Below are 14,402 nucleotides of genomic sequence, written 5' to 3'. Positions count from 1 at the left end.
TCAGAGCCTCTTCCACATTCGACAGGCAGACGTTTGCGAAGCGCAAAGTCGGGCGTGATTTTTTTTTGCCTCCATCCCCCCCACCTCCCCCCGTTCCCGTGCAAGAAGACGGGAGCCTCGGTTAGACCTTCGCGGCAGATTACGGCAAACTGCAACGCTGCCCGTCGCCCGTGATTTTTCACGCGACGCGACGCCGGGAACGGCCGCTTGCCGTAATCGCACGCCCCTCGCAATCATTGAGCCAGAGAGCCTCTGCGTCAGGCTCGGTGTGCTGCGCGACGTCATGCGGCGTTTGAATGTGAGCTGTGCTTATTGATCAAAATTCCCAACCTCAGCTGTGAGTTAATCAGCCAGTACCACGTACCCCCACCCCACCTATGCAATTTGGTTAATCGCTGGTAATTAATTAAATATTTTTTGTCGTGCTCATAATGTTTTTTTTGTGTTTCAAGTGTGTCCCGTGCGCTTTGCATCTTAATGAATCCGATTAGTTAACGGGATGCTGTGATGATGTCTCGCAGCGCATTCGGCACGGGTGGCAAAGGGAAAGCCAATCTGCATCTCTCATGCAATGTGTTGCCGTCAATTATCTTAAGGCTTTTGGGGGAAAAAAAGAATAAACCCATTGGCGTTCAAGCACAGGACATTGAAGCACTATATGCTTGCACATATAGCAAGTTGATTACCGTTGATGTGCTTTCAATAGCAATCATTATTCGATAGTTGCTTGCACACTCTCTGCTTGTCGATTTAGTTACATAGTCATGCAAATTCCTGCTGTACTGCAGTGTCTCTGTGTGTGTTCCAAAGCCAGCTGCTGTGTTATCGTGTGGACCGGTTAACGACCACGTGTCATGTACATGAAGTGCACAAATGTAGATATCAGTGGGTGCTCTGTTACGCGTAATTTAATTCAACGCTTCCTCTCATGAAGATGTTTTTAAAAGGGGAAATGCACACTCCAACAAATATGTTTTGTTCTTGCAGATACGTAGCCATGGTGAGTGTGTTTGGATGTCCAACACCAGTTGGGGTGCTTTGTTAATGAGACGTACGTCAATGATGCCGCCCCTGCTCCCCCCACGTCAACGCTTACTTGAATTAATTGATTACTTCCGTAACGCGTTCACACGGAGAAGGCGATTCGAGAGTTCAGGGACCGCGGCGTTTTTTACCTACACAAATATATATAAAAATAATAAGGCATCCATACAGAATGCAAATTGCTTTAAAGTAGCAAATTACTTTATTAATTGATGCCGATTTTGATACAGGCACGCATTGTCACCGGATCTGAGTACGTGTGCAAAATTTGGAATTGATTGGACAACAGGAAGTAGACAAAATTTTGATTGCAAGATTTGACCACGACAAACAGGAGTCAAGTGAAACCGTTGAAAAACGACTTTAATGTGCTTTTTAAAAATGTATTATTTCCTGATATCCCGATTGTGCTATCAGTGTCGTATAACAAGACAAAACATCAATTTTGATCTCTAAATTAGGCAGTGATATCAGCATCTGTAATGGCAACACAAAAGCAGGTATCACAGAGCTACAATCTGAGCTCTGTTCAAGTGACCTCTGATCCGCACAGGGTAGGGCATCACTTTCCCCAGCCCATTCTGCTCATATGACGAGTCAGACTGATATTTTGAATTCTCAGACATGAAATATAGCCAAATGAAGTGAATGCAGAAGAAAATGTTACTTGATCAATATTTTTATTCGCGTGCATTTTTTTCGCGTGACCAGGCTGAGACCATGAACTCACTGACTGGATTCAAACCCAGAATCTTAACAGTGCCATCTCAGAATTCGGATCTCAGCCACTCAGCCACCTCCACTGTTAAGAGTGCCTTAGTGACATAAACTGTGACATCGCGGCCATACGTTTCAAAATGTCAATGCATTGACCTCGCTAAAGTAATTGCGTTAAAAACTATTGTTTTTATCGTCATCCTTATAGCGATGTGCTATCACGAAGGCCGTATGTAACCCTGATGGGCATAGGCTGCCAGTAGGGGGTGATCTTTCAATGTGGTTCGGTCAAATTACTTAATTTGCGGGTCATTTTCAAATTTGGTAAATTTGTCCATAATAGAGGTTTTTTTTGGGGTTAGATCACGTTGGGGTTAGATCGCGATCTAACCCCAAAAAAACTCTTATGGATGATATTGGTCGCGAAAGCCTACGTGTTAAACTTGGTAAATTTGGACCGTGACACCGGGACACATGGTCTACACTTAAAAAAACGGCACATGTTTTTGGTTAATACACCCACATGATTAACCGGTGGCGGGGGGGGTACTTAAAAGTAACTTTAAAGTATTTTTTTAATTACAAATAATGCTTGAGCATCGTGCCAGAGAGCCCAAGATACACAAACGGTGCATGCATCCGCAATATTGTTGATTTATTTCGCTGCAAATTCCTGTATTTCAGTCTCTCATCTCTGTTTATATGTCTCCTTCTCCCCCACATTACCTTTTGTGATTACAGAAAACTTACACTCTATTTAATTTATAACCTTTCCCAAACTTTCGATGCACTATCAATTACGATATGAGTTCATTCGTTAGGTATCGTGGAACACATCTGTTTAACTAATTTGATCCTCCAGGCAATCTTCGTTTGCTGCTTAAAATTAACCCCAAACAAGCGATTTGCTTTCGTAGATCCTTTTTTTAAATATGTTAACAAATGATGGTTCTGCTCTGTATTTAGTTGTTCACTCTTGCTACAATGCTCAGCTGGACTCCACTTGTGTAGTCTCTGCACAGACTTGTTGACAGAACTTGTTCTGAACGGACCATTGATTTCCAAGACAGTGTGGCATTACATCAAGAGGAACGTGATTCGCTAAACTATAACTGCGATCAGAAACGCGTGCAATTAAAACGTTTATAGGTTCCGTCACTGCCGATCGCACACAACAGGCATTGCTAATTGAGTGAGAAAAACACCACAATGTGCCACCTGCCCACATCTTTAGTAATACGCGGCACATTCGATGCGCCAAATGCACATTTCAACTTTCTGCAATGATATTACCAATTCCTGCGCAAGAGGCCACTGCGACTGGAACGTTGTAGAGATCAGAAACGTTTTAAAATCGTGCCACCAGTTTGGAAGCCGCCGTGATGTGTAATGGTTTACCCCACTGGACTTGCAATCCAGCGGTCACGGCTTTGATCTTCTGGCGCCAAAGTTGGAACAACGGCAAGGATTACTAAATCCCGCCCCCACTGCCTCGGTCCACCCTGCAGTGTAAATGGATTCCGGTTAGTCGTTCGGCGGCAAAGCGCGTTAGGGTAAAGTGTGGGTACTCCCACCCCTTCCGAGACGTTTGGCCAGTGTGGAAGAGTAGGCCCATTGGGAGGTGAGGCTTTCTAGGCCGTCTCCCTCTAGAGTGGAAGCCCCTTCTACTGGCAGTGGCACGAGCAAGTCGATTGGCAGATTGCGCGCAGTAAGGTGGAGTGTGGGTACTCCCAGCTCTAACCCACACGTCTGACCAGCGTGGAAAAGTAGGCCAAATACCTGTTTAGGTGGTCTCTGTAGAGTTCCCTCTCGTGGGAGGCCCTTCCACCAGCGTGGCATGAGCAATGCAATTTCAGAACTGCACCTTCACCCTTTTATAGCCACTTTGAATATTACTACTGATGCCAGATGTATTATTTTATAGTAAGGGGCTCTTCTTGCTTAAATTGTTAACGAAGTTCATGTTTTTTTTCCAAGGAGATTATTTTTCTTGTCTCTTTTCATTTGAAGCATCTGCCACACTAATTATGATTTCAAGAAAGAATACATCCTCATAAAAATTGGAACGACTGACGATAATGACACAACATGCACACACGGGTAATGTCGCTTTGAATATCTGTAATTGTATAAAAAAAATGCAGTACAATTCGATTTGAACCATATTCCTTCTGTAATCATTGCTTTTGCAGTAATCACAGCTTTTGTAGCGCCTTAACCATTTATATTTTCTGGTTGTTCAAATGTAAAATAACAAAAGATAAGCACGCACACAAAATATGTTGATGCATCGGTTCATCAGTTACAACTGATTCTGATGGCTTACAGTATGCGCATCGAATTGTGTGCGTGGAAAACTACGATTTACCATTCATCCGAATTACACGTCAATGCACAGTTAGTCGATTGACAAGTCACTTTTGGTGGGGCAAAATGTGGGCACTCTCACCTCTTCCAAGACGTCTGACCAGCAGAGTAGGCCAAATACCCATCCAGAGGCGCCTCTTCTAGAGCTCTGTCTCGTGGCAGCCCTTCAAGCCAGCAATGACATGAGCAGGCGATCGCAGGGCTGCACCTTTTCCCTTTCACCTCTTCATGCTCATGGAATATTTCGCCTCATGGAGCGAATACGGCTCTACATAGAGATGCAATACAATCAAAACGAGAGACGGGGAACAAAAAAAAAAAAACGTTGATTCTCAAATCAAATTCTCGGGATTGGGTTTTGGGGTGTACGGTTTGGGGGGCAGAAATCAGGTGATTTACTGCATTGTAAGTCAGAAGCCGCCGACTGACAGCGCCGAAGTGTTGCTTTAATGTGTGTCGTTTTTGTTCCACAGTGGAGCAACCGCCTGCGATCACGAAGCAGTCCCCCACTGACCACTACGTCGACCCGTTAGAGGACATTTTAGTGAAATGTGAGGCCAAAGGGACCCCTGCCCCGAGGTACGTGGTTAACCAGCCGTGCCGCCGCACGGCTGCACATTAAACCCACAGGGCTTCTGCGGTGGGCCCCACTCCGTTGACTGCATCCACGGTGCACATGGACAACCAGGGGTCAGTTTCAGCTGGACCTGTTCGGAAGCTGAGGTTAGCGGTTCGAGCCTCACCACCGTCCTGGCTAACACTGGCGGGTGTATTAAGTGGGTGTATTAAGGCGCCGCGGTGACGAGATGTTAACTACCTCGCCTGGTATACAGGAGGTCGTGGGTTCGATCCCAACGCTGATGCCTGCTGTATATTTGGAGTTTGCATGTCTCTCTCCTCGTGGTTGTGTGGATTTTTCTCCGGGTCCTCTGGTTTTTCCTTCCACATTCATAATTATCATGCGTTTCAAGTGTTTGGCTGGTGTAAATTTCCACATGATAAGCCACTTCGTTGCGCTATGATTTGTGGCCAGGTCACTTCTAAAAAAGAGCTACATAGCTCAGTTGACCTTTCCTGGTAAAATATATATAATAAATACCATCGAAGATATGCACTCAAACCTGATTTACACGATCGACGTCGCAGATCCCGTGACGTTATTTGAAATGAGTGGGCCATGTGTAAAAAATTGCACCGCAAACGTATTCATTTGTGGGAAAAAAATAAACACAATAACACATTTTAATATCACTTGTATTGTGAAACGTCGCAATATTCTGCTGAAAAGGAGTTTTGAGTCTCATTGAGGCTTTCCTGGGTAAAACATGTCTATATTTATATTTTAATAATGTAATTTCCCCACCCTCCCATCTGCTGCTGGTGAGAGGTTTGGGGATTTGGGGGAGTCCTGGAAATTTTCCATGAGAAATAAAGTGCTGTGTACAACCTTTTGTAATTGCAATGCTGGATGAGGGCCTCTCTACGCAGTGCAGCGTGGGGGGGCGGTGGCAGCTTGGTGAGTTATTTGACCATACTTCACCACACTGGTCAGTGTGGGTTGGTGAAGGCTGGAGAATAATTGAGGGAGCATTGACGTAGCAGTGCAACAGTGGATTTTTCTGCACTGCCCTCTGCTGTCAGCGTAGCCTCACAGCCTGTAAACAACCTGTTGTGCACAGTGGTGGCCCATCCAAGCACAGTCCAGGCTACACCCCCACTTAGCTTCTGAAATCTGGAGAGATTTGGCGCACGTTCCGGGTGATTTGGTCACAGTGCGTGCAGAGAATGCAGGCGCCATATGGCAGTGATAATCCGGCACGCAAAGTCCATGCAGAGTGAGCGAGATGCGAGTTAGAGACAAACTATGGGAATCCAGCTTCACAGGGCACGCTCGACTATTCTGTGGGTGGAGCAGTGAGCAGTTTTTTTTTACGGCTAGGTGGCTCGGCGGTAGAGCAAGCAGCTCCCAATCAGAAGGTTGCGAGTTTGCATCCTGGTCGGGGGGTTGACTCAGCCCATCATCCCTCTGGGGTCCATAAAATGAATACCACGGTGGTTGTCCAATGGTTAGACTGACCCTTGCCATAAGAACGTGGCTTTTCCGCCACCTGCTGAGGGCTGTAAATGGGAGTTGAGTGCCGCCCCACCTCCAATAGTCATTTGAGCAGAAAATAAACTACAAGCCAAAGGTTATTTTGTTTAACCAGGTGAGCCATAGAGTAGAATACTGGTAGTTTGCGCTCATTCAAAGGAGGGAGTATTAAAACTACACGAGCTCTCTCCTGAAGCCCTCTCGTCGTTGCTAGCAGACTTCAACATTGGCATTTAGAACTCAAGAGACCAGGCGAGTCTCATGCTTGCAAAAGCGACCCGGCTCAGCTGAATGGACGGCCCCTTTGCAGTTATCGTTGGACGAAGAATGACAAGTCGTTCGACCCGAGAGCCGAGGTGGGCGTGGTGACGGCCGCGGGCTCGGGCTCGTTCACCTTCGTCAAGAACAGCACCGGCCACGCCAAGCGGCACGAGGGCGACTACCAGTGCCTGGTCTCCAACAAGCTGGGCACCGCTGTCTCCGACAAAATCAAACTGCGCATCGCAAGTAAGAGCCACCAGCGCGTGGCAGGCACAATGATCACCCCCCCCCCAACCCCCTGCCACCCCCCCCCCCATGCTGTGTTGGCATCGAATATACTTAGATTCAGAATATTTATTTACATTGGAGGAATCCGATGAGCCATGAAGCTCTATTTCGCAGATGTCCAACTGTTGGGGGGGGGCATGTAAGGCTTAAGAAGAAGACCCCTCTGGGACACATCGTGGGCAAGGAGGACAATATCTGACAATGCTGGACCGGAACAGGGGAGAACCTCAAGCGATTCTTGTCCTTGTTTCATCACAGTTTGTAAGTGCACGGCTAAAGGCCCAAAGCAACGAGTGGCCAGCAACAAACAACGCTATTAAACTTTAATCGTGGGCTTTCAAAACCAACACATATAACCAATACGTATAAAGACTCTGAAGATGTAATTAAATAATAGTTTTTAATTGAGCAAGGTTATTAGAACTTGGAAATGCATTGCCCTTGGAGGTCTATGGGTGCACAACAGGCACAACAACTGTGACTATTCATGTTCCGGGAAGAATTACGGATTTCCCAGGGTAGCTCTCTGAACAAGAGGAGGATCCTGTAAAAACCTGGACGGGTGGCAACCCTAACGGCAAGTGTGCCGTTAGCAAGCACAGCACACGCGGGAGTGTGGTGGCGAGGACCATGCCCAGCCCGCCTTTGTCTATCTCCCCAGTGATGATGTTTGCAGAACACGCCAGTTTTCAGTTTTTTTTTTCAGTTTTCAGTTGATTTATTTTGGTATAGCCCTGTGAGCCATTCGGCTCTTGAATCGGGTGCAACCACAACAAACAAACAAAAACACAAACACGAACAAGAAAAACATCTTAAAGTGACTATGTGACTGTGCAAAACAGAAAATCCATGGAAAAAAAAAACAGCAAAATATTCCTGTAAGGTCGAGTCAACCTAGGGGAGGCCCAGGACCAGTTCAGATATCAAATACAATTTGTGTCTAGTGGAAGAAAAAAAAATTCGAATAAGGGATTTACTCTGCGGGCTGACGCATTTATATTTGTACAATTAGCCAATTGACTTCAGAAACAGACATACGTGCAACATTGCCAGGCACTCTGCTTTCTCTCAATATAGAGGGTCAAAATGGATTAACTGCTGAAATGTTCGACTTGGAATTTGTTTGAAAACCTGCCACACTACCAATGAATTAAGCCTCGAACACCGAAGACAGATACCAAAAACTCTGGAGAGCAGGTTCGCGCACTCGTCACGCTTGCCCCTCACAGCAAAAAAGGGGTCTGTGTTCGATTCCTGACTCAGCTGTAGTTGTATGTTCTCCCGCTGTTTTTTGCACTTACGACTTTTATGGTAATACGTGACGTTCTCAACAAATTAACTTCATGAGGTTTTCGCGTGTCCCTTTGAAATGGCTAATTGGTGTGCTCTTGTACAGGCATCGCTTATGATATTTTGTCCAAGAAGGTAGTGGGTGTTAATTTGAGCATATATCATGCAGGGCAATGATCACGTGGAAAGTAAAGAATTGAGCAAAAGGTATTTGTTCCTGATGGGATCTCTTTTTTGAATTGCTTCATGAATACAAATGAATGCACGCGTTGATTACAGTGCAGCAAATGGCATTTAATTACATATCTTCCTTTCATGGAGCTTTTGCACTTCTGATATTAATGAGGCCTTGAAACATCTTAGGTTAATTTCAATGTATTAAAATACATTGCTGCTGCTGCAGCAGGAGTATATGATTACACTGAAAAAAAAAATCAACCTTTAACATTTAAATAGTTAAATTCGAACGTCATATTCGACTTACAAATTGATAATTACAATGATAAAATGGCTAAGGGCTTTCTTTGGTATCTCTATCCTCATCTTTTATTCCACACTGTACAAACACAGGAGTTATTAGAAACGCCTGTCCGCACGTGATGACCACACGAGCAACTTGTTCCATCCAGGGCTGCATTCCGATGCACTCTGTACCAATATTGGCAGAGCCATTGGGCTCCCAATTCCGTCTCTACCGATCGTCCTGTCAGTCTCCGTGAGCCGCGGCTTAACCAGGAAACCGCCACAGCCATAGGAACGGGATTGCAGACATTTGTCATCGGTGCAAAAGTGACAGCAGGCATCTGTTTTCATAAATAGGGATTTCAGCATGTCGGGATGTAATCTGCGCAATAATATTTCAAATGAGTGCCCGAAAGTAAGATGGGATGTCCGCGTGTGTCTTTTTTTTGTACACAATATGTTTTAAACTAGACTGTCATGTAAGACTTTACCAGCTGCGATTGTAGACTTGTGTCTGTGAAACGCAGCACTTATGTGATAGCCTCGCACTATGAGCATGGCGCGAATGTGAAATGCAATCATGATTTGATAAAACAAAATTAAGATTTATTTTTCGTCACGATTCTCTTGCTTTCGTGTCCGTGTTTTGAATGTGTTAATCATGTTTTTTTTTCCTTATCGTTTGGAAAGATGTCCACAGTGACATGCCTCCTAAGATGGAAGGTAACAGACGAGCCATCTATGGTAAATGTTTGCAGATGTGTACCTTCCCCAGTTGACCCTGCAGTTCCATCAGCCAGGGCCTCCCTCATTCCCTGCAATGGGAGTGCTTCCCTTCCGAATTTCACCAACGTCCTTTTGTTTTTTCCTTGAAAAATATAACGGATGTTTGCACGGATGTATGGCTACCGGAAAGCTGCATGTGCGGGGCTCTCTATTTAAAAAAAAAAAACATTTTCATATTGAAAATGAGATGGAGGAAGAGGATGCTGCCATGGTATAATGATGGTCAGCTGACTGGATTCACCATCCAGTTGTCTCCGGTTCAATCTCCCGGAGTGTCTGGCCTGCGTGGAAATTATACGCCAAAATAGGTGACGAGGAAGGAGCCCTTTAGAGCTCTCTTGTGGAGGCTCTACCACAGCAGTGGTGTGAGCATCGATATTGCAGGACTGCACTTTTAGCTTTTCTGATGCAGAGAAAGAGTTCAGGTGTTGGCTGTCTGGTCTTATTCACATGTAACCTCTAATGGCCCGATCCACGTGTTCGTACGATTTTTGTTGTTGCCAAAACCATGCTGATGTCTCCATTAACAACAAAAGGGCAAATTGCCAAGCCAATGTGATTCAGCTATTTCGTCAAGCCGCAAATTGGACCCTATGTAATGAACAAGGCAACCAGCCAAATACCAGTGCTGTCCTTCCTCTCGGCGAGAATATACATCTGTTTGTTATTACTTCTCTTTTTTAGTAATCAGCGATTGCCAAAGCTGCACACAAAAAAACACTCTCCTGCAAACATCTTGTCAAACACAGATGTTTAAATACACCCACCTTGCCCGTGTGTCTACAAACTTACCCAACCTACGTACCCGTGTAGTACCTGTTTACCTTCCTACTTGTGTACCTAAACATCCCCAGTGCCTTCGCAGGCACCTGCCTATCCTTCGTGTTGTCTCCCTCGGGTAAATCTCACAGTGCCATGATGTATTGTTACTCCCAGTGGCGGAGCTATCAAGTGCGCAGTCGGTGCAACTGCACCGGGTTCCATGGTCCAGGGGTGCCCAGGTCGCTGGGCGAGAAAGAGGGTAAAACATTGTAAAGTAGGCCCTATTGTTGGGCGGTGACACGGCCGAGCGGTTGTGCCTTTGCTGCTTGGTTGTAGAGGTTTGCTGTTGGAACCCGGCGGTTGCCCTGGTTAACACTGTGGGTATGTAATTCGAGCATTTGCCGCCTGCGTCATGGCGGACAAAATTCCGTGATAATATTTTAAGAAGAATAGGCCACGTGCGCTGGCGTTATGGTCCAAATTTTTTTAAAAAATCACCTCAAAATGTACTCAATCGGGGAAAAAACCCCCACCACCATAGCAACATCGACCCCCTACTGTTAATCTGCGACAGATTATCCTGTCCTCGGGCGTGCAACGTGGCGTCTTCGTGATATCCTTTGTGCTGTAACAATTGGTGGTCGCGACCATTGTCAAAGGCCTCGTTTAGAGCCCGCGAGGACCGTCAGCGCTGTGCGTTCTAGCGCATGTGCATAGCGTGAGCGTAGCAGTGCATAGCGTGAGCGCAGCGTGTGCATAGCGCGTGCCAACGTTCGAGAGCCAGCGGTGACCACGTGCCCATGTTGTGTGCGTGGCCCAGGTACCCCCAAGTGGCCCAAGGAAGTGCTGGATCCCATGGAGGTGGACGAGGGCAACTCGGTGGTTCTGCCCTGCAAGCCTCCCCAGGGCGTTCCTCCCCCCAAAATCTTGTGGATGACGAGCAGTACGAAATGACGACAGAACACAATGCCAGCGGTTACACAAATATCTATATATATAATATGTTTAGATTCTGTGTCACAAAAACTCAACGGGGGTATACCCTTGCTATCAAGAAGGAAAGTCGGCAATGGTTGTCCTATGGATAAAGCTGCCCTGCCCCCTGACACATGAATGTGGAATTTCCACCTCTGCCTCGAGGCTGTAAACCGGAGGTTAGCATTACCTCCGCGCTCACTCGAGCGGGAAAATAACTTTGGCCCTTGACGTACATTTCCTTGCCCTTCCGTATGCGAGTTAGGGCATTTGTTTTTTTTGCCTTCGCAGCGCTGGACCACATTGGGCAGGACAAGCGAGTGTCGCAGGGCCTCAGCGGCGACCTTTACTTCTCCAACGTCAAGCCGGTGGACAGCCGAGACGACTACATCTGCTACGCGCAGTTTGTGGCCTCCCGTACCATCATCTCGAAGGAGCCCATCAAGCTGAAAGTCCGCTCACGTAAGATTCACTCGGGCTGCCGTGCACACTCGGTGACCGCCAGGTTCCGTGAAATATTATTACGTGCCATCCCGTGTGGATTATGGATAGGGTAAACAAATAAACAGGCGAAATTAATTCCACATCTCCACATCAAAATTATAAAAGAAAAAATCGGTTCAGCGAGCGGGCTTATTGGACTTCCACACCTCCGATTAGCAGGGTTGGCTACGTACAGTGTGAAAGAAATTCAACATACATATATACATTCCGGACAACTTGCAGTAATGTTTGAGTAATGGGCCTTAATCTGCTGATGAGACCCATCAGCAGCTGTCAGCTGTAAAATATTTATACAGGAGGCCAATAGGTTGATGACTGTCATATTTAAGGACATTTTAAAAATATTTTTACGCAAGAATAACATTGCCATATGTTATTACGGTATTTTAATAGTGTTAAGATGGTAACCAACTAAAGTTACACTTGAGGTTAGTGGACGTTGGATCTTCTTTTCAAACTAAAGAGGATTCTGAAATGTATACGGATTTAAAAGTTCCGTTATATTTATATGTTAAAAATATATATCGCATTAGGGTGCCGTCTTTCTATCACTGGTTTAGGAAATTGGCCTCCAGAGAGAAATGAATTCACTGCGGATCTTTGCAATTCTGAACCAAGCCGTGATTAGGCCTCTCAACATGGTGCACAAAATAAATACCCTTCGGCTGTTGTTGATCAATGCTGTGTTGTACAACATGCACTGTGCTGCGTGTGTGTGTGTGCGTGTGTTTGGATAAGGCATGAACAGGTTAAAAAAAACATTACCGCAATTCAAGAGAACTCCGGCTGTTAGTATAACGCCCGAGTCGAAATGAAACTCTATGCTCAAACGTCGCAGGCAAAGTCTTCCTGCACTGACCATTATTGGCTTTATCTCAGCAGTCGTCTGAAGAATATTGTGCGGTTTATTTTCTTTTAAATATGAATCCATTGACTGGCAGTTTGAGCCCATGGTATGTTCGCAATTGCCTCCACATCGTGGCTGAGAAACTGTGCTTCAAAGAGCAGAGGGCACTGGTGGTGTGTGCCCGTGCGCGTGGTGTGGCCAATGACCCATGGAAGTCCTTCAACGCGGTGGTTCATGAGGCAGCCACTCTGTGTGTGTGTGCGTTTGTGGATATGTTTGCGCGCGTTTGTGTGTCGGCCAATTCAGCCTTAAGTGAGTGCTTGGGGCAGTGTGTAGACATCACCAAAATTCAGACAAAATCGGCTGGGTGTGTTACTAGCCATCACCAACGCTCGTATTCCGCACCGCAATTTGTAGGAGTTTGTGCACATTTATTGCCCTGACAGCCTGTGTAGGCTCTATGGGGGATATTTTAATTTTGTGGTGAGCGGTGGTGCAGCGATCAGTTACAGGGCAAACACAAACTCAGCAACCTGAGTTCGATTAGCGACCACGGCTAATATCATCGGCGAGTGATATCTGAACCGGTCCTAGGCCTCCCTTAAGTCATCTCGGACTTGTACCTGGTGCAGTGTGTAAACCTCACGACTGGTGAGACAACAATGGTCAGGAATGGTGTTTCCCACACCACCGACTCATGCACCCTGTTGGACTTCATAAATACTCACTAACACGGTCTGTTATGGACTTGCACGGGAGATCTTTTGTGTGTGATTGTGTGTCTGTGTATGTCTGCACGCACATGCCTTTGTCTTTTTGCGTGTGTATCCGTGCACGTACGTGCAAGTGTTTGAAAACCACCTCCTTGATTTGCACTTGTGTGTGAAGCAGGCTGTTTGCCTCGGCTGCTTTGCCAGTCACATCCATCGCTGTTCACCAAAACCTGTTATTATAGGTCCTGACGTTTCAGTTAAAGGTCATGATTTGATAATAATTGTATGCTCGCATTGCCAGTAGTTGCAGGCAGTGGAGAGAATACTATTCCCACCCTCCTGCGGAGGCATACGTCTAAGGCCATCAAACAACAAAGACGGCGTTTTCTGGCAGAGCTGCATAGGGGAAAAAAATATTCTGCTGCTATGGAGAAGAGACCTCCAGAACACAAACTGTCACTTACTCTTTGAGTCCATGACTGGCAGCATTATACGTGTGCCCGAGCTGTCCTTTATTCATCAAACTGTATTGTGCTATTTGACGAAGCAAAGCGAAGAAATACTTCCGGCGGAATGAGAACGCAGAGCCTCGATTTGTGGTCACGAGTCTCTTTTGGAATGCGTGGCAGAATCTTTGAATCGACGGCAACTGAAGGGCTCGTCGTTTCAATTTCCTTCCCCACGTTGCCGTTCTTTTGCACACGTGCGTGACGGTACTAGATGCATCCTGTATGTGTATGTGTGTATGCTGGGAGCGGTAGTGTCGTGGTTAGTGCACTGCGCTATGAATCCTGCGACCCGAGTTCGATTCCTGCTCACGGCCAATATCAGTGGTGAATATTTGAACCAGTCCTGGGCCTCCCCTAGCTCGGCTTAACCTTAAATTGGTACCTGGTGTGGTGTATAAACATCAGGGAGACAACCGTAGTTGTTGGCCACCCACCCGTGTGTGTGCTGTGCCAGCCTTCATAGGAGCATGCTCCTTAACAGCACTTGCCTCAACAGCCTGTTCAGGCTGCACGGGCGATCTTGTGTGTTTGTTCAGATGAACATGAGTGTTCATTAGAAATTCAAGTGCAAATTCGGTCAGGCATTGCCCTATGGAGTAGCACACCAAGAACTTCACTCTCCCCAAGCAATTCCTGGCACTGGTCGAATATTGCACGAAATTAAGGTATTTAAAGAGCACACGTGCTGCCGATGCATTATGTCGGGCTACAGCTTAAGACAAAATGAAACGTTAAAACATGCAGCTGTTGAAGGAAAAGAAAGTAAGAATCATCTTTTGTCCACC

At 46.1% G+C, this 14,402-nt stretch overlaps 1 protein-coding gene across 6 annotated transcripts in view; it reads left to right on the top strand.

Annotated features, from left to right (window-relative positions):
* Positions 1–14,402, top strand: part of LOC116949328 (neuronal cell adhesion molecule-like) — a 113,952-nt gene that overhangs the window by 58,227 nt on the left and 41,323 nt on the right. For all 6 annotated transcript variants that reach the window (XM_076072086.1, XM_076072088.1, XM_076072089.1 and 3 more), the window contains 4 exons: positions 4,602–4,707; positions 6,531–6,727; positions 10,890–11,012; positions 11,336–11,506. In XM_076072086.1, coding sequence (XP_075928201.1) covers positions 4,602–4,707; positions 6,531–6,727; positions 10,890–11,012; positions 11,336–11,506 — 597 coding nt within the window. The remainder of the gene's footprint in view (positions 1–4,601; positions 4,708–6,530; positions 6,728–10,889; positions 11,013–11,335; positions 11,507–14,402) is intronic.

This window comes from Petromyzon marinus, chromosome 36 (assembly GCF_048934315.1).
Source record: "Petromyzon marinus isolate PM22_M1 ecotype Great Lakes invasive population chromosome 36, UKy_Petmar_22M1.pri1.0, whole genome shotgun sequence".
NCBI classification, from domain to species: Eukaryota; Metazoa; Chordata; class Hyperoartia; order Petromyzontiformes; family Petromyzontidae; genus Petromyzon; species Petromyzon marinus.
The sequence above is the reverse complement of the archived record's forward strand: the minus strand, read 5'-3'. Positions and strand labels throughout refer to the sequence as shown.